General features: G+C 36.7%; 1 protein-coding gene across 1 annotated transcript in view; it reads left to right on the top strand.

Annotated features, from left to right (window-relative positions):
- Positions 1-22,053, top strand: part of tspan4a (tetraspanin 4a) — a 110,142-nt gene that overhangs the window by 56,335 nt on the left and 31,754 nt on the right. Inside the window, exon 2 of the mRNA XM_028474465.1 lies at positions 9,971-10,162. Within this exon, the coding sequence (XP_028330266.1) occupies positions 9,971-10,162 (192 nt within the window). The remainder of the gene's footprint in view (positions 1-9,970; positions 10,163-22,053) is intronic.

Genomic DNA, 22,053 nt, shown 5'->3' with positions numbered 1-22,053 from the left:
TGCTGCTGACAGAGATGTAATGAGCTGCAGGCTGCGTTGCGTGGGATTAATACGTTGCTGGAGGGAACGCCTGAATTTCAGCAGAAGGTTTCAAATCTGCTGATTCCCAACTGGAAACCTGCAAACAGCCTGAGGTCAGGAAGTGTTTCCTGTTTACACAGAAAAAATACATCCTTCTATTTATTATAATCCATATATTTCTGATTGAACTTTAATGAATAAAACAGAATTAATCAAACTAATGAAACTTGGATTAAAGTTCAACTTTTTGTATTTTTACATTGCAGGTATAACAATGCAGTTAATTCTGTATTAATCACAAGGTAAATGTGTGTGACCAAAAAATAAATGAAACTATGATTAAAAACTTAACAATAAACACAAATATAAGTATAAATATACAAAATTAATTTGAAAAATATACAGAAAACAACAATAAAACCAAATGTTATTATAGTCAGCTACTGTTACTATTTTTACATTTCTGATCTTCAGATGATTTACGGAAGCCGGGACGGTTAAATTGAAATTGTGCCAGATTACGTTGCGCTAAATTTGACCCTTAGCCCCGTTTTACAGGAAAAATACCAGGAAATGTGACTTGTTTCCAAAACGTGCATGTGACCAAAAAGTTCCACATTCACACAGCAACGTTTTCAAAACGATATTCGTTCACACAAGATCGCGAAAAACACCAAGTACTTTACACTCCAGGCCAATAGGTGGCAGTGTGATATTGCAATGTTATTTAAATTATTTAGCTTAATTCGTTTCCAGAACAAAGACTGACGCTCAGCTTAGTTTTTCTTATGAAAAAGAATCTATTTAAGTGAGCTTAGAGTACAGTATGCTTATTTTAACTTTCAAGTTTACATTTTATCTACTTATTAGAGATACACATAAAAGAACATCAATTTAATTGCAGTACACTGAAATGTATACATTAAAGTACAAGTATATTTACTTCCTACTTGCATTCAGACTTTATTTTTTTAGTATTTAAATTACCTTTAAGTATGTTCAAACAAAACACAGGTTTATTGGTAGGATAGTTAAGTGAACAAATCTAAGTGAAATAAAGTTAAAAGTATATTACAGTATGTATTATAACAGTGCTGATTTAAATGAAAGTGGGTTAGATTCTAGTATAAAAGTGTTCTCGCCAGCGCTGTTGAGCGTAGGGGCTCCGGACGTTGTAATGTCGCTCCCCTACAGAGCAATGGCGCCCCCTACGGTCAGTTTCCAGCAACGTAGAGGGGATTTCCTGTTGTTTTTTTTTTTACTGTCATAATATTTGTTGCACACTTGGACACTAAAGGGTCTCAGGTGTGCAAGGGTTGTTTTACTCTCTTTTTAATCTGCATAACCCAGTAACACATTCATCAGCCACACCGTCTATTTAATACAGGCGATTGGCTAGGACGCTCCCGTCTTTACCTGAGGACCCCGGTAGCCCTTAAGCTGCCCTCGATGCTGCCCGTGTGCATCCTCTGCTTATATAACCATTTGTCTCAGCACTTACAGACCCTGGCATTAATAATTCATTGTTTTTTTTATCCATACACCTTTTATTTAAAAACCCAAATTCCACAAGTGTTATGAGAGCTGATGTTGTTGGTTTTATGTTTTTAAAGTTGCTTTGATTCTGCACAGCAACATGTTTACTGTCTTGTGGGATTTATGCTGCTCATTATGAAGTTTTGTTTGGAAGTCTTTATTTTTACTGAATGTGTTGGATCATATTGAATTAGCTGAACAAGCTAATATTTTAGTTATTTATATATAAGTATTTTTTTGTAATATGATTACTGTTGGATTTGGTGATTTAATATAAATAAAGATAATAGTGATACATTTGTTTGGTTACTTTAATGAATGGATACAGACACATATACTTTGATTAAAAGTATTAAATAGCCATAAAGTGAGGAAAAGAAAAACATTGTGATAATCTTTAATATTGTAATATTTGTTGATTAGATGGAACACCACTAAAAGTAAGGCCGTAATAAACTTTAGCTTTACTTCACTAGGTTTGGCCCTCAAAAAGTTATACATTTCAAAATTTTCCACGCGCCGTGTGCCACGCCCCCTATGCTGTGATGAGAACCCTGTATAGTATTAGTACAGTATACCTGTAAGTTTACTTGCGGTATGAAATAAAGCTTTTGGTAAACTAAAATTGAGCCAATTTAGTCCCAAGAAGTATTGAAATAGTACATTTTGAAGTATACTGCTAGTATATTGGGTAAGTGTACTTGGTACCTAAAAGTGAACTGAGCAAAATATACTTCAACTATACTTAAGTACACTTAGTATTATGAACTTTAGGTACACTTCTTTTTGCTAAGGGTCAGTTGAGTCAGGATCAGAGGTTTTTTATTCTTCTTTAAAACCCTGGAGGAGAACTTAGTTCTGGGTGAGATCATAGACATTGTTCAGTGAGTGAATGTGTGCACGTGTTTGTATTGATGTTGTGAACATGAATAGTTCACTGAACATTGGTCACATCTGAAGGTTGTTACAGAGAAGGAAAAAAATGAGTGAAGTTGTTGATTTTCTCAAGGTGAGGAGGAGGAGATGTGACGAAGCTCTCTGTTCAATAACAGCTGCAGGTTTCTCTAATTCAGACTTTCAGCTTTGATTTCTGTTAGAGGTTGCAGGACTAAAACTGTCTTTTTATCTCTAATTCCCTTGTAAAGATAATGTGCATTATTATTATTGTTAACGCCGTTTAGCCTCTCTAACGGATTTTAAATCTCCTTTAACGTCTCAAACGTTGGCTGATGATGAGCGACATCCTTTGTAACGTTTCCACAGCCTGAGCTCGTGTTCACACTTTTTATCCTGAGATTCTCAGTAATTAACAGCAGCTTTTTAAGTTATTTATACGCACACAAAGGATGCTGATGGCTTGGAAAGTGATTATCAGCTTCTTGGCATTTGAGGAGAAAAGCTGTCAGATGTAAAGTAACACACACACATAGAGGAGAGGCGGAGCCATCACTAATGTTTATATTTCACATGTTTCTCCAACAGTTAGCTTTGTTAGCACGTTGTCTGAAACATAAAGCCCTGAAATCAAACTGTATCTGCTGATCTTTACATATTCATTCATTTTCTATCAGCCCGAGGAGACACTTTGATCCATAACATAGCCCCGCCCCTTTACTCTTTGACTCCGCTCAGCCAACGCTGCTACATGCTAAGCTAACCAAAACATCGTCTGTGTCACCTAGAAACATGTTTGTATGGAATATGAAATGGTCACTGCACAGAATGTTGGAAAAACAACAAAACTGAAAAACACAATAAGGACAGAAATAAACGATCAGAATCAGAAGTACTTTATTTATTCCAGGTAGAAACTACAGTACTTACGTTACAGATGCTCAATAAATATTACAAATAAAAATAATAAATACTAAACAAAGAAAGAGAAAGAAAAACATACATAATTACGTAAAATACTGTAATACAAGTGCACATATTACAGTAGTAAAAAATAAAATAAAATCAATAATAATACAAATATAATACAGATATTTATGCAATGATTGAAGCTGTTACAGAGAGGCATTGTAGAGACACAGGCAGGAATGATTTCCTGTAGCGTTCCAAGAAAATTAGATTTTAGATGGTTGGATGGATGGTTGGAAAGATGGTTGGATGGTTGGTTGGATAAATGGATAGCTAGATGGTTGGATGAATGGATCGATAGATGGCTGGATGGATGAGTGGATAGATGGTTGGTTGGATGGATGGATAGATGGTTGGATGGATGAATAGATGGTTGGATGTATGATGGATGAACAGATGGTTGGATAAATGGATGGATGGATGGGTGGACAGATGGTTAGTTGGATGGATGGATAGATGGATGGTTGAATGGATAAATAGATGAAGACATGGTTGGATAGATGGATGGATGAATGGATGGATGAATGGATGGATGGATGGATGGATGGATGGATGAATGGATGGATGGATGAATGGATGATGGATAGATGGATGGTTGAATGGATAAATAGATGAAGACATGGTTGGATAGATGAATGGATGGATGGTTGGATAAATGGATGGATAGATGGATGAATGATGGATAGATGGATGGATGTATAGATGGATGGATGGATGTATAGATGGATGATTGATGGATAGATAGACACAAACTCTTTGTAGTTTCCTGTGTTCTGCGCTCTGATTGGTTGGTAATGTTGGTCATGTGACCCTCAGATCAGATATAATCATATTAATGTAGTGTTTCCTCTGATTTTCCACTATTATATATCTTTATTAAATCTTTCTCTATTCGTCTCAAACGATGATTTATCTCCACAGTTTATCATTCAACGTGTTTTTTCTGAAAGGTGACGTTTAATTACAGCGTTCTTCACTCCCGCTGCTCTTCTCGTTAGTTTTGTTGACACCAGCTTGTTTTTTTGTCCCTGATTAACTTCACACTGCGTCTCTGCAAAGATTTAGTCGGAGGAAAATATTTTTAGCGCCTGCGAGCACTTTTCCTCCGCCTCTGTGTGGACAGCAGTGCAGAGAGTGGGCGAGTGTGGATGGAAGTGTCAGGAGCACGTGCACGTGGAGCGCACGTGAAGCATGTCCACCATCATCAGTGTTAAAGAAATAACAGGCCACAGGCTAAAAAAGTTTTTATTAAAAGTCATTTTACAAAGTGGAAGTCTCCAAATAAACAGAGTTAAACAACAACAACGTAGAAAATAATGAGAGAGAGAAAACGAAATGACCAAAAACACAGAAATGACTCCAAAAACATCAACAAACAACAAAAATACATAGAAAATAAAAGAAAATTATGCAAAATGACAACAAAAATACACAAAATGACAATAAAAACACACAGAAATACAAAAATAAAGAACAGTAATAACACACACAAATAAATCAAAAAACATAAACAGAAAAAGAAATGGAAAATAGAAAAAAATATACAAAATGACAACAAAATGAATTAAAAAAATTACAGTAAACAAAGATAAAAACAAAATAAAAAAAAAACAAATAGGGTTATTATTAAAGTCAACTACTGTTATTAATTAATTAAGATATATGTATGAGCTTCATCTGATTTACAGAAGATGGAATGGTTACACTTCAAAGTTCCACATTCACACGGCAATGTTTTCTAAATGATCTCCATTCACATGAGAACACGGGAAACACCAAAAACCATGTGGTAAACATACAGTACCAGGCCAAGGTTGGAGGTGTGATTTAATAATCAACCACTTCATTCTAACACCAATAATAAAAAAAGTCCTTTAAATGTCATGATAAGTGCAATGTTTTCTGGTATTTCATTGTAATGAATGGATCATTTATGAATGTGTGTGAAGTAAAAAGAAATGAAACAAAGAAACAATAACAACGTTTCTTCTGATGGATTATTGAAACCAAAGAACAAACCCTTCATTACGTCTCATTTCTCATCACTCAGCTTTTGTCCTAACGTTGATTATTCACTTTGTGGATGCTGGCTATTATTTTCAAAATCTTTGCAGATTGAATGAATAATTGTTTAAAATCTCTTTGTGGTTTTATCTTCACGTAAAATGATCCTCATTTGACTTTTTCTCTGTGGACATAGTTTGACACCCCTGAAACAAGCATAAAATGGTTTAACCCGTGAATAACGCAGAGAGTCACACAGACTTAAAACACAGACTAAAGGCTCAGATTGAAGAAGAACTGAATAAAGATACGTGACGACTCTTAAAGTAGATCAGCTTCTATTTCTGTTTTTAAGGTAAAATTAAAGTTTGTTGTTGCAAAAATAGATTTTTATTAAGGAGCTTTTTTATAATTCTGCTGGTTTTTTTGTTATTTTGTATTATTTTGTCTTTTCTTTTTGTTGTTTTTTGTGTTTGTAAAGTAATATTTGCTTTTCTTTATAATTTTCTTTATAATTTTCTGTGTTTTTCTTATGGTTTTAATTTTTTTGTTTTTTTGTGTGTTTTAAATTATTTTGTATTTTGTTATTGTTTATGATGTGATTAGAGTCTAAATGTGTATTTTATCATTTTGTGTATTTTTGAAATCATGATTGTATTTTTGTCACAGTGCATGTTTTTGTGTTTTGGGAGTCTTTTGTGTGTTTTATTGTTATGTTGTTGCTTTGTATGTTTTTTGTCATTTTGTGTCTTCATTAAGCTTTTTGTGTGTTTTTCATTGTTACAGTATGTGTGTTTTTGATATCGTTTTATGTGTTTTTGTTTAGTGTTTTTGATCGTTTTGTGTGTATTTGTAGTCATTTCCTGTGTTCTTATTGTTTCTGTGTATTTAGAGTCCATTTCTTTTGTCCTTTTGTGTATGTTTTTGTATTGTTTTGGGTTTTTTTGGAGTCACTGTGTGTATTTATTTTATTTTTGGCATCATTTTGTTAGTTGTTGTTATCAGTTTGCATGTTTTTGCACTCATGTTGTGTATTTCTGTTGTCATTTTATGTTTTTGGGAATCATTTTGTATATTTTTGTGTTTTTTTGTAGTTTTTTGGGACTCAAAAAATTGTATTTTTCAGTGTTGGCATTTGTTTGTATTGTTATCTTTTGCACATTTAAACCTAAATGTAAATGTTGGTGTGACATCAGTGTGGTTTCCCTGGTGTTAGTGTCGGTGACACCGGTCCTCAGTCAGGTTGTAATCACACTAGCGTCTGAGTCCTTATCACTGAGCTTTGTGTGAATCAGACTCTGAGCTGTAAATACATCCAAACCTGCAGTGGGAGGAAGCACCAGTGCATCCAGATGGCTTCAAAACACTGAGCAGATCTCTGCAGCGTGATAAAGCACAGCTGTTTGGATGAGAGGGAATATAAAACTCTCTCTATAATAGAGGTAGATAATATCACGCTCTCTCTATAATAGAAATAGGGAGATTGTAATGATGATTAGCAGCAGCTACAACACCAGGTTTTCACTTTATGCAGATGTTGAGAAATGTGTGAGGAAAAGATGGCGAGCGATAAGAATCGGTCGCTGCAATGAAAGGCTGCATGATGAGGATGTGAGATCTACAGTAGGTTAAGATCCAGATCCAGGTTAATATCTAGGTTGATTCATGTCTGTGTCTCAGTACCACATTTAGCCTCTTGTCCGAAAATTGGGATGAATGTGAAGTAATTCTGCTATTATCGCTACGTATCGATAGCATTGGTCCACCGATAATATCGATACTAGGGATGAGCGATATAAGTTATTCTGAAAACTTCTGGTATTTATCAATGTAACGATAAAAATCGTGAGAAGTAAAAACAACTAGGGAAGACCTGTATTCACAATAGGTTCTATTCTCCCATGTGCGTAAGTCCAAAAAGCCGTACAGCGGCGCTGTTTCTGGCTGTGTGCTATTCTCACCCTGTACTTAAGTCAGTCACTACACGCCTTCATCCCAGTTACGCACTGTGGGTGGAGCAGCCCTGAAATGTGGGCGTTCCCATTCAAATCTGGCTTTACGCGCAGTCTCAGGTGTGCATAAGTCCTTTTCCTCTTACGTTCTTCTAACCCTGGAATAAGTGCAGCGCCCCCAGCAGGTGAAACATTATATTGCGCTAGAAATATGGACTTAGTTACATTTGAAGCCACACGGACTCATGCATCATGATTATATATTCATACTATGTCCAACATAAAGTCACAGTTTGATCCACTACAGAGTGAAACATGCTGTCATATGCAGATGAGGATGGAACACAAACTGTTCCCACACATATTTTAATGAGACTCAGCTCAGGTCACTTTAAACTATTTATATTTAAAACTGTGTATTATGGAAGTTAATAATTCTGTTTCACTGTAAACATCTCTCTGTATTAAAGCAGGACATCATATCTCCATCATCTAACTGTCACGTTATGATGATGGTGTTGACGTTATAATGATGGTGTTGACGTTATGATGGTGGTGTTGACGTTATGATGATGGTGTGGACGTTATGATGGTGGTGTTGACGTTATGATGATGGTGTGGACGTTATGATGGTGGTGTTGATGTTATAATGATGGTGTTGACGTTATGATGGTGGTGTGGACGTTATGATGATGGTGTGGACATTATGATGGTGGTGTTGACGTTATGATGGTGGTGTTGACGTTATGATGATGGTGTGGACGTTATGATGGTGGTGTTGACGTTATGATGGTGGGTGGTTGACGTTATGATGATGGGTTGACGTTATGATGATGGTTTGACGTTATGATGGTGGTGTTGACGTTATGATGATGTGGACGTTATGATGATGGTGTTGACGTTATGATGAGGGTGTGGACAGTATGATGGTGGTGTTGACGTTATGATGATGGTGTGGACATTATGATGGTGGTGTTGACGTTATGATGATGGTGTGGACGTTATAATGATGGTGTTGACGTTATGATGGTGGTGTTGACGTTATGATGATGGTGTGGACATTATGATGGTGGTGTTGACGTTATGATGGTGGTGTTGACGTTATGATGGTGGTGTTGACGTTATGATGGTGGTGTTGACGTTATGATGGTGGTGTTGACGTTATGATGGTGGTGTTGACGTTATGATGATGGTGTTGACGTTATGATGGTGGTGTTGACGTTATGATGGTGGTGTGGACGTTATGATGATGGTGTTGACGTTATGATGAGGGTGTGGACAGTATGATGGTGGTGTGGACGTTATGATGGTGGTGTTGACGTTATGATGAGGGTGTTGACGTTATGATGATGGTGTTGACGTTATGATGATGGTGTTGACGTTATGATGGTGGTGTGGACGTTATGATGGTGGTGTTGACGTTATGATGAGGGTGTTGACGTTATGATGGTGGTGTTGACGTTATGATGAGGGTGTTGACGTTATGATGTTGGTGTGGACGTTATGATGGTGGTGTGGACTCTGAATAGAAGTAGAAGAAGAATCCTGGTTCTCATCGTGCTCTGCCCTACTTTAGGCTCATTAAATTAGATCTGCTGCTCAGGCTGGAAATAGAACGAGGGGGAGGCTTTGGGATCAGAACAATAATTACATATTTAGCCGTGGAGATCTCATCGCTTTCAGGAGAAAGAAGATTTATATCTGATAGATACGTTTAAAAATCACTAACACATGCTCCCAGTCCAAGGCTTTGGTCTGAGAATAACTGGATGTCTTCAGGGGACGCTTGGATTGTGCTGCCAAAGAACAAAAAAATGCACACACACAATTACACATCTAGGTTTCATAGAATCAATGTTCAGCACATTTCTATTTTAGTCTTTGGACAGATTTAGTCTATTATTAAATGTATTGCTATTCCATGCATTTTATCAAAAATGTGATTGTGTCTGATCTGAGGGTCACATGATCAACATTCATTCATTTAGAGCATTAACAGGAAACAACAAAGGGTTTGTGTGTGTTTTTGGAGTCATGTTGCATGTTTATGGACAGATTTTGTGTTTTAAGAGTAATTTCTGTATTTCTGGAGTCATTTTGTGTGTTTTAAGAGTCATTTTGTGTATTTTTGGACATAGTTTGTGTTTCAGGAGTAATTTTGCTTGTTTTCGAGTAATGTTTTGTATTTCTGGGCTTATTTTCATTTGTATATTTTCTGATATTTTTGTCATTGTTTATCATTTTCTCTATTTTATAATTTTTTTTAGTATTTTTTTCATATTTTGGCTGTTTTTTTGTATATTGAACTGTTTTTCTGTGTTTTCTAAGTAATTGTGTGTTGTTTTGGTGTAATTTGTCGCTCACCTGATATGATTAAACCATAGGTTGCAGTTGCTCATGTACAAACATAATGATTCTTGATTTTTCTCCTTTTGCAAAAAGAAGTGAAAACAAAACTTAATTCATTTAGGAAAAAGGATGAACCTGACTGTGTGTGTGTGTGTGTGTGCGTGTGTGTGTGTGTGTGTGTGTGTGTGTGTGTGTGTGTGTGTGTGTGTGTGTGTGTGTGTGTGTGTGTGTGTGTTTCCCTGCAGCTGGGAGGATGTGGGATCCTGGGAGTGGGCGTCTGGCTCGCAGTGACTCAGGGAAACTTCGCCACCCTGTCGTCGTCCCTTCCCTCCCTGTCGGCGGCCAACCTGCTCATCGCAGTGGGAACCATCATCATGGTGATCGGGTGCCTGGGATGTGTCGGTGCCGTGAAGGAGAGCCGTCCTCTGCTGCTCACGGTAACTTTATACCATCAACAGCATCAGAGACATGGAGCGTTACACAGAAAAGATACAACACCGAAAATAAGAAAAAGCATATTTCAACATTAGCAAAATGCCTTGTTTGATTATATTGATATTATTATAATTGATCCAATAATGGCTTTTTTATTACATCCTGATACAAATAGAGAACAAAAACACACGAAATGACTCCAAAAACACAAAAAAGAAAAGAAAAACACAAAAACAACAAGAAAAACACACAAAATCACCCATAAAGTGCACAAAACAACAAAAAAAACTACACATAATGAGCTAAAACCATGGAAAATCACTACAAAACCACTCAACAATAATATTAATACACTAAAACTACAAACAACAGTCCAAAAATTACAAACCAAAGACAAATGTTGGATGAATGGATGAGACTAATGAAGTACCTCGTGCATCCTGTCGACCTTATGATGCTGCGTTAATCAATGATGAGGCGTTCACTGACCTCAGGGGATCCCATCACCATAATTACAGAAGCTGCTGATTGGTCGCAGCCTTTAAAGTTCAAATCTTTAACAATCATTGTTTTAACCTGTGATGCTAAAGGCCAGGATCATTTGTAGCTTTTATGATGTGGTTGGAATACATAGCTCCGCCCCTTTAACCTGAGTCAGCATCTCAAAGATTCATTTTTAAGTTTTTTTTAATCTTTTTAATCAGTACGCTTGGAAGGAATATGAAATACACATATTTACAATTGAATTACACACAAAATGACAACTGAACTAATGTCTAACAAAGGACAGGAACAGATCTACTCTTATATGTCTGTGTTTTTTTTGTTTTGTTTTTTGTAAAACGATGTGATTTGTTTGTAAAGGTGTATTTTTAATGACTTATCTGACGTAGAAGTTGAGAATGATGGAGTAATCTGAGGCATTTGGAAGTGAAATCATTCGTGGTGCGTCCGTCATTTGAGCCGTTGTAACAAAAATACTAATAAATGATAACAAAATACACAAAATGATAACAAAATACACAAAATGATAACAAAATACACAAAATGACAACAAAAACATACAAAATGACAAGAAACAACAGCAAAAATACACAAAGTGACTCAAATGCACAAGACGACAACAAAAGTAATGGTGATGAGACCCTGTCTTCTCCTGTCTCACCTCCTCCCCTTGTTCATTCACATCTTCTACAAGACGTACACACACACACACACACTTGTCTCCATCCGGACGGCCTATGTTACAGCAGTTTGTGTACTATTTAAAAGGTTGAAACCCGGCTGTTTAAAAAGAATTAGAAGTTTATGCTTTGAGTGAATTCTGATTTATTTTGGTGTTTATCTTATTTCCTTTTTGTTTTTTGATTGTCAGTGTTGTGTATTGTGTTTTTATCTGTTTTTTTCGTTTTTTTTTAAATTAACAATGAAAAACACCACAAAACAGTCACATATTTAAATGTGTAGTATTAAAATATTGAACAAATGTCGGTGTACGTTCAAATATCACGTCCCAGCAGCTCTGTCGTAAGGATTGCGAGTGAAGGAAGTGACATAGGATTAGTGTTAGGGTCACATCCTTACGACAATCAAAAACTGAACAGAAAATAAGATAAAAAAACAAAATAAATCACAACTCCCGTAAAATACACGTTTGGGCGCCGAACTACTTTGAATGCCTGGACACATTTGGTGCCTACACCGACCTCCAATAACTTCCGGGTCCCATCAGTCCGGTCTGTTGTTGCAACTTTCTCTCTAAACGGCTTTGTGCGCGTTCGGCATGTACATCCAAGGTGAGCATTAGGTTATATAGCACGTGGTGAAAATATCAGCGTTTATAATGTCGTTTTTGCAGAGATATGTGTATGTGATTGGCTCTGGTCGCACACGTGAGTGCTCTGCTTTGCTTGCAGTGAATATTTTTATGAAATTATTCATTAACTGTTGCAGGTCAAACAAATGCAGTGTCGCACAACTTTAAACCAAACTGCAGCCACGTTGCCGGTATGAGCTCTGTCTGTCCATGAACACCAGAGATTTTTAAGGCACAGACGCACATACAGACATACAGACATACAGACAGACAGATTCCTTGCTTTTATAAAGAAGATATATAATATATGTGTGCATTAACGACCAACCAAGCAGAGGAGTGGTGGCGTGTGACAGAGATGCTTAGCTGGAATGCTAAAGCTAAAGCTAACAGACCATTCATCACTGGTACCAGTGCTGCTACTCATGGGAACATCAGCAGCACTGGTTGGAAAAACTGTTCTACAGGACCAAGCAATGCTGATCGCCGTGGGAACCGTTCCCAGGGTGGATCATTAGTGTGATGCATGACCTTCTCACACTGACCCCACCCCCTCCCCTCCCCCTGCAGAGTGACGGAGCAGTATTAGCACCAGCGCTGTCTCTCCCTGTCTTTTTAACTTACAACATCCCTCATTCATTCCTCTGTGAGGGCGTTGAAACTGACATGAGCAACTGGTGGCCTGGGGGCCACATGTGGACCTCAGACTAATTTTGTAGACCCCATGAAATAAGTGCACAAAATAACGCAAAATATGAACCAATGCATCCAAAAATCAACAATAATCACAGAAAAATATCCAAAAAGAATGACAAAAACATAGAAAATGACATTAGCATTGAAGCAGTGGCTTTAAACCACACATGGTGTGGCCTGGGGGCCACATGTGGCCATAGGAATAATTCTGTACGGCCCCAAAGTAAGTGGACAAAATGACGCAAACATACAAAAACTACAGGGAAATACCCAAAAATAAAATACGGAAAATTAGTCCAAAAACATACCTATAATAAAGTATGCAAAGAACCACAAAAATACACAAAATAACTACAAACACATACAAAATGACAAAAAACAACAACATTCAAACTCACTACAAATACAGAAAATGAACACAAAAATACACAAAATGACAACATTTTATTTAATGTATTTATTTAGCACACATTTAAAAAAAACGACATTTAAGGTGCAAGGAGGGTATAAGAGCTCCACCCCTTTCAATAAACACACAAAAAAAATACGGTGGCTGATAAGTGCAAAACATGTGGTATTTGTAAATACCACAACAAATTTACAATTTTGAAAACAAATATACATAATTATCTAAAAAAAAATACAAATATAAATAGCAAAACACTTTCTTTTTTACAATCGTTAAGATAGATTTACAAAGGCACATTGTAATTGTAAAAGTGTTTCCATATTTGCTAATTAATTTTGACCCTTTGTGTTGTGGTCATTTGTAAATTTGTTGTGGATGAAATGGGCCCGCTGGAGGTCACGGGAGGTCAATGTTTTCTCCTTGTCACTGTCATACCGCCTTGAACACACAGTATTTTATTTTGAAAATAATCCCCCCTCCTTTCTCCTTTTCCGTTGTGAGTTAACAACCACAACACTTTTACAAGGTGTTGCAATCGTTTGTAAATGTGATTTGTACTTCTCAGCCACCGTAAAAAAAACATAGAAAATGACTGCAAATACAGAATATGACAGAAAATACACAAAAAACCACAGACATGCACAAAATGGCAACAAAAACTTACAAAATGACAAAAAACCCACACCAAAAATACACAGAAATGACTCAAACAAACAAGACAACGACAAAAATAACGGTGAAAACACACAAAATGGCTCCAAAAAACACAGAGAACGACAACAGAACAACACAAAAAGGCTCCAAGAACACGCAGAGTCTTTTTCTTTCTTTCAATGGAGCTAAAATGAGCTTCACACAGTGAGTGGAAGCCCTGCAGCGTTCTTTAAACTGAGCTGAGAAACTACCACTGAATCCCAAAGGAAAACTAATCGCTAACAAAGGAGCATCATCCACATCACTTTATCCTCAGCTGTAGAAACCATACAGAGCTGCAGTCCGTGGACGTTTTCTCTGTCAGCAGCTGCATCAGGATTGATTTTTAAGCTCTCTCTGGGACCGTGTGGTGAAACTTTGGACACCTCCAGCGCTGCCTCGGCTCCTTCTCCATGGAAACTAAGGATTGTTGGAGATCTGTCATCCTCCTCACGTTGCTAGGCAACCGCTGAAGGCCTCAGGAAGTGGTTGCACCATGACAGGTAGAAAGTTTGGAGAAAAATCATTTGCAGAACCAGGACCTGCAGAAGAATACACAAAATGACTCAAAAAACACACAAGACGACTACAAAAATACACAAAAAATAACCAAAATATGAAATGCAACAGCAAAGATACGCAAAACTACAGCAAAATTACACAAAAATGACTCATAGCTCACTGAACAACAATAATGACTAACAAAAAGGCAGAAAAATGAACAACACAACAATAAACACACCAAATGACAGAGTACTCACTTAAAAACAACTGCAAAAATACCCAAACAACTGAAAAAATAAACAAAACAGCAAAAAATACACAAAATAACCACAAAAATACAAAAACAGCAAAAAATACTCAAAATGACCAGAAAAATACACAAAACAGCAAAAGTACTTAAAGGCACACCGTGGACTTTGTGACCTAAAGAGTTGATTCATATGAGTTATTTTAAATGATTCCTCAGACCAATATACAGCGTTTAACAGTATCAATGCTCCGAGCGGGGCTTCCCTCTGGAAATACAGACTATGTAAGTTTGGAGAGACGGACCGTCTTTCACCAGGTCATGTGACCTGGAGAACTTTATGGCAGTCATGTGACCACAGGCTCGGATATACATAGTTCCCACATGATGCCACAACATACGGGCATTCCCGACCCGGCGCCATTGTTGTGGGCAGCTGAAACCAGTTAGCCTCTGTTTACAGCCAAAAGAGCACAATATGGTAGTTTGGTGTTTAGTTAATGGTGCACTAATCACTGTGATAGTTCAGTTAAACGTGGATTCTTTAGTAAGGGAAGTCAGCAAGTCAGATCTGTCTGCAAACACAATCAGAAGGCAAGAGAGGCTGGCCCAACTGACTAACTGTTGATTTTTGTGACAGTGCTGCGGCGCTTGTGGCCACTAGGGGCGCTTGCGTGAACGTTACCGGTGTAGCGCCCCTATTGGCGCTACACAGCGTGCCTTTAAAACAACAGCATAAATACAGAAAACAGCAAAAATATACAAAACAACTGCAAACATACAGAAATCAAATGCAAAAATACACAAAACAGCAAGAATACACAAAACAACAGCAAAAATACACAAAATGACAAAAATACAGAAAACAAATGCAAAAATACACAAAACAACCACAAAAAATACTTAAAACTACAGCAAAAATAAACAAAACAGCAAAAATACACAAAAGAACCACAAAGATTATCCAAAACAACAGTAAAAATACACAAAAAATACTGCAAAAATACTTAAAACAGCAAAAATACACAAATAAAAATACTCTAAAAATACTTAAAACAACAGCAAAGATACACAAAATGACAGAAAAATTGACAAAACAACCACAAACATACCCAAAACAAAAGCAAAAATCTTTGAAACAACAGGAAAAATACAGAAAACAAATGCAAACATACACAAAACAGGGAAAATACACAAAACAACCACAAAGCAACAGCAAAAATACACAACAAAAGAAAAGCATACAACATGACTGAAAAAGCCTAAAATAACAATCCTGTGTTCAGCTCGCATTGGTCATTATTCTAATTGATAATGTAATTCTCAGATCAGAAACAATCACGTTTGTGACCTCACTGTAATTAAAGTTCTTCTCAGTTCCAGAACTTTCTGCTTTCAGTCGTTCTGATTCAATTGGTTTTTCTTTCTTTTTTTGGATTAAACAGGACAAACATCTCATACGTCTATGTTTCTGTTTCTGTGATGCTTTGCATCTCATTTGATGGTGTTTTTTTTCTGTCCGTCAGGTGTGATTTGTCATGATTAGTCAGTGTCATGAATGTTAATTTACTGCAGCAATGACTCAGTGACTAACATTTTGTACGAAACAATTTACACTTTTTAGCTCAGAGCAGGAACAACAGACACCAGGGCAACAGTTTAACCAGGAAGTCATTAATTATCATCATTGTTTGACAGAAAGGAAGCAGAGAGTAGGAAGGAAGGAAGGAAGGAAGGAAGGAAGGAAGGAAGGAAGGAAGGAAGGAAGGAAGGAAGAAGAAGATAGAAAGAAAGGAAGGAAGGCCTACATGAGTAAGTAGATAAAAACTCACTTTAAATCCCTCATGAAGACACATTAAGATGCAGATGTTTAACTGGAAAGATGAAAATCTTCCACATTTTTCAGAACTTTTATCTGTCAGTCTGTTCAATGGTCGTTTCATATTCTTACAATAGTTTTATTATTGTCAATAATTTACTGGATTCTTGGTAATCTTGGCATTCCGGTATTGCAGACGATTGTGGTAAAATGTCTTTTTGAACTGTTTTCACTCTTTAATTTGTTGTTTTGTGTCTTTTGGAGTGTTTTTGTACGCATTAATGTTGTTCATTTATTTTAGCTAGTAGTATAGCAGCCAGTTCCATATGTGTGAGTTAGCTCAGCACGTAGCACCCGTCCGATATGTATGGGCTAGCTTAGCACGTAGCCACCAGGCATACAGGTGGCTACGTGCACATGTTGCGTTAGCTTAGCACGTAGCGACCACTTCTATATGTTTGAGTTAGCTTAGCACATAGCACCCAGTCACATATGTGTAGGTTAGCTTAGCATGTAGCACCCAGTCCCACATGTTTGGGATAGCTTAGCACGTAGCATCCAGTTCCACCTGTTTAGGTTAGCTTAGGCTAAGCTAACCAGACGTGCTGTACAGCTTAGCATGTAGCACCAAGTCCCACATTGTTGGGTTAGCTTAGCATGTAGCAACCAGGTCCATATGTTTCAGTTAGCTTTGGCGAAGTTAACCCAACGTGCTAAACAGTGTAGCATGTATCACCCAGTCCCACATGTTGGGTTACGTTAAGCACGTAGCAACCAGTCCCACATATTTAGGTTGTCTTAGGCTAAGCTAAGATAACCTAAATAGCTTAACATGTATCACCCAGTCCAACGTTGTAGGTTTAGCTTAGCACGTAGTATTGGGTGACCAGATCTTTAAAACTCAAAACCGGGACAGTAATTTCACCAAAAAAGATGATAGATTTTCAAAATAAACTATTTGCTTATGTTTTTATTTGTAATTAAAAAAGGTGAAATTAATTACATTTCTTATTTCTTCCTTCTGGATGACGTGTTATTGCAGCGGCTAAACAAAATGGCCATCGGTAAAAAAAAAAAAAAAAAGAAGCAACATTTTAAGTTTATAAGATTGTTTTTAATTTTATAAATATATATATATATATATATATATATATATATATATATATATATATGAGAGGAAGTAAACAAGTAATATTGTCAATGCCATCGACCAATCGGCATCGAGTTGCAAACGTGTTGAAAGCTTTTAAGCTTTTTAATTGGTTTATATTGCAAGTGCAGCCATGGCAACTGTTGTGATTGACAGCTCACAGTCCACAGAGATGGGGTTTTTAAGCTAAATGCGCTTTCAGGCTTAGAGTTCCATTCATTAATAAAATAGGACTGAGCTGTGGAAAACCAGGACAAATCAGTGGTTTGGGAGAAATCCACAGGGACACGGGACATAACTCCCACTTCTACTTGTTGGGTTAGCTTAGCTTAGCACGTAGCGGTGCTAAATCACAGCTGAGGCCAAAGAATGAAACAAATGAAATAATACCAGAGCACAGCCGTAGTTTAGTGTTTGTGTGACACTAGCTTAGCTTAGCTTAGCTTCTTAACAAGGCTCCATGATAAACAACACTAGCATGTGCTGAACGTCTCTGAGGTCCAATAGAACATTTTTATAATGTTTGCTGTTAGCAAGCGGTCCTCATAGACCCATAAAGCCTGGTCTTCTTCACAAACATTAAGGCCTGGCTAAACGTAGAGCAAATATTAGAGCATAAATCCACCCCTGCGCTGACTAATGATACCATTGTGTTGTCTATGCAGTGAACTACTCACTAGCAATAAAATATTTAGAAAGAAAAGGATCTGTGTTCTTTAATGTATCAAAGACGCAGCCCTGCAGGAGTGCTACGACACGCTGTGGCTACGCTTCATTAACTCTCAGTGAACAAAGCCTTTAATGCTCAGAATCCTGCAGGAATTAGGCTGTGATAAGTGGACTAACTCTGGGTTCAGTAGGTTAGAGCAGAACAGAGGATTACTCTACGTACACGTTCTAAAGGTGCACATGCTAAAATAAACAGCAACTTTTAAAAACCACACTATGATTTTTTTATGTTATATTTTACCAAATTTAAAACAATATTTGTGAAATTTGTGATATTTTTTTTTCTCGGAAATTCTAATGTTAAACCTAAACATAAATGTTAAATCTAAATGTTACATTTTAATCTAAATGTTAAATTTCAATGCTAAATGTTACATTTTAATCTAAACGTTAAATTTGAATGCTAAATGTTAAATATAAATGTTAAACATTAGATTTAAATGTTAAATCTAAATGTTAAATATAAAAGTCTCAGGTGAAAATTATTTTGAATTTTTGATGTTATATTTTACCAGATTTACAGTAATATTTGTGAAATTTGTGATATTTACTTTTCTCGTTGTGGGGGGCGAAATTATTAGTTCATATATTTTAATCCTTAAGCCTTGGGTAACTTTCCATTGTGTGATTTTCATGTCTTCAACTTTGCTGGGTCAGACTGCCTTGTTCAAAGCACACGATATCTCCCCAAAACAATAATCGCACAAGGACGCATAGGCACTCTGTGTGCGCACTCACATGCTCACACAGTCACATGTCACACATACACACGCCATACACATTCATTCACACACACAAACACACAAACGCACACCCCTCCATCTCTATGACAACCGGCAGATAACAGAACTGGTTGTTTAGACCCAAAGAAGAAACTGTTTTTCTTTTTCACCCTCTGTCCTCACCTCCTCCCTCTCCCTCTATCTCTATCTCCTGGGGGGAGGAGGGAGGGGGACTGAGGGGAATATACGTGTTGGATCAGAACTGTATGTCACTGAATCATCGGACCTCCGGCCGGGACGGTCACTTCTTTTGTTCCATCTTGTACCTTTTTACTTAGCAATAGAATAAACTTTTTTTTTATAAAATCATCAATGCTTCTCCTGGACTCCATCATTCAACCAGAGCAATAAATCATGTCTCCAAATGAGGTCAACCGCAAATTCAGCCGTAACATCGTAAAAATATGTCAGTGTTAAATTTAAATGTTAAACCTAAATATAAATGGTAAATGTTAAATACTATCTAAATGTTAAATGTAAATGTTAGATCAAAATGTTCAATGTAAATGTTAGATCTAAATGTTAAATATTACATCTAAATCTAAATGTTACATTTTAATCTAAATGTTAAATATTAGATTTAAATGTTACATCTAAATGTTAAATCTAAATGTAACGGGGGAAAATGAATATTGTTTTTTTATGTTATATTTCACCAGATTTACAGCAATATTTGTGAAATGTGTGATATTTACTTTTCTCGTAAAAATAAAATGTCAATGTTAAACCTAAATGTTTAACATCAAATATAAATCTAAATGTTGTATCCATCCATCCATTTTCTGACCCGCTTGTTCCTGTTTTCAGGGTCGCGGGCTAGCTGAATGTTAAATATTAAATCTGAATCTAAATGTTACATTTAATGTAAACATTAAATGTAAATATAAACATTAAATCTAAATGTTAAATGAAAAATCTAATTGTCACAGGTGAAACTAAATATTTAGCTAATATGTAAAATAAAAGCTAAAAAAATGTAAAAGTTTCACAAATTTCACAAATATTACTGTAAATCTGGTCAAAAGTAAATCCACATACATTTGTTTAAACGTGGTTTGTTGCTAAATTTTGTAAATATTTGCTGTTTATTTTAGCATGTAACTTTACAGTCGGAGCAGAGTATAATCACGTGTGATCAACTAAAAGTAAAGGAGGTCGAAGTGACAACTTTTCAGAACAAAACGACTATGAAATGAAAATAGATGTTATTTACTAGGCTAGCACAGGTTCCACTTCAAACATTTATTCTGTTTCATTCAACTCCCCCCTCCCTCTTGTGTGGCCGCAGGCTAACACACACACACACACACGCACACACACACACACACACACACACACACACACAGGCTTTGAATAATGACAGAACAAGATGAACTCATTGAGCGGTCCTCTGTGTTCCTGTAATGATTTACGTCTTTGTTTAGTCTAATTTATCATTAAACGACAACATTTGGTGTTTCCACGTTCCCTGTTTGACCTCCTAACCCTCCACACACACACACACACACACACACACACACACACACACACACACAACACACACACACACACACACACACACACACACACACACACCACACACACACCACACACACACACACACACACACACACACACACACAGCTTTCAGCTCTATTTATTCATTCATTCATTTATTTATTTGTTTTGTAAGATTTACCCATTTGTTTTCTTTACATATTTCTTTTTTTTATACATAAACGTTTTTTATTTATTTCTGTACTTATGAGTTATTTTAATCTCTCTTGTTTTCTTCATTTTCTTATTTTTATAGAAATTTTTATCATTGTTTCAGAACTAATTTTATTTATTGAATTATTTTCTTCCTTGTTCTTCATGAAGTCCTGTTCTCTTTAATCAGATGAAGGAACTCTATTCTCTGCTGCACATTATAAAAGAGCGTTGGTGAAACAAACGCTGTGACGGAGTCAGAAAGAAAGACCACTTAAATGTCCAATTAGAGGCAGGATGAAGGAAAAGAATATATAGAGGAACCACAGGAGGCTTTGTTTGTTTTAACATTCGTTCCTCATCGCTAACGACGTCTTTTTGCTCTACGCTGGGATTCAACAGCCAATCAGAGAGGTCGATGTTACACCCGTAGAGGTCTACATAGACAGGAACAGATCTATTCTTGTACGTCTGTGACACCCGTAGAGGTCGATATCGACAGGAACACATCTATTCTTTATACATCTGTGACACCCGTAGAGGTCGATATAGACAGGAACACATCTATTCTTTATACATCTGTGACACCCGTAGAAGTCTGCATAGACAGGAACAGATCTATTCTTTATACATCTGTGACACCCGTAGAGGTCGATATAGACAGGAACACATCTATTCTTTATACATCTGTGACACCCGTAGAGGTCTATATAGACAGGAACACATCTATTCTTTATACATCTGTGACACCCGTAGAGGTCTACATAGACAGGAACAGATCTATTCTTATACGTCTGTGACACCCGTAGAAGTCTACATAGACAGGAACACATCTATTCTTATACGTCTGTGACACCCATAGAAGTCTGCATAAACAGGAACAGATCTATTCTTATACTTCTATGACACCCGTAGAGGTCTATATAGACAGGAACAGATCTATTCCTATATGTCTGTGACACCAAACTAATTATGATACACATACACAAAGGTAGTCTTCTACTGTGTCCCTCTCCTTTGATGCTGAACAAAGTTAGTGTTGATGTCTTTAAAAGTCTAATGAAACTAATGAGAGCAAAGCAGAGGCAGGATTTATCACTGTTGGTTTACAAACACGTCCTGGTCAAACGTGGACGTCTGTGGACACATGGTGGATGATTGTAGACATGTGGTGGATGATTGTAGACATGTGGTGATGATTGTAGACACATGGTGGATGATTGTAGACATGGGGTGGATGATTGTAGACACGTGGTGGATGATTGTAGACACATGGTGATGATTGTAGACATGTGGTGGATGATTGTAGACATGTGGTGGATGATTGTAGACATGTGGTGGATGATTGTAGACACGTGG

Source organism: Gouania willdenowi, chromosome 3 (assembly GCF_900634775.1).
Source record: "Gouania willdenowi chromosome 3, fGouWil2.1, whole genome shotgun sequence".
Classification (NCBI taxonomy): Eukaryota; Metazoa; Chordata; class Actinopteri; order Blenniiformes; family Gobiesocidae; genus Gouania; species Gouania willdenowi.
This window is presented reverse-complemented; position numbering and strand designations above follow the sequence as displayed.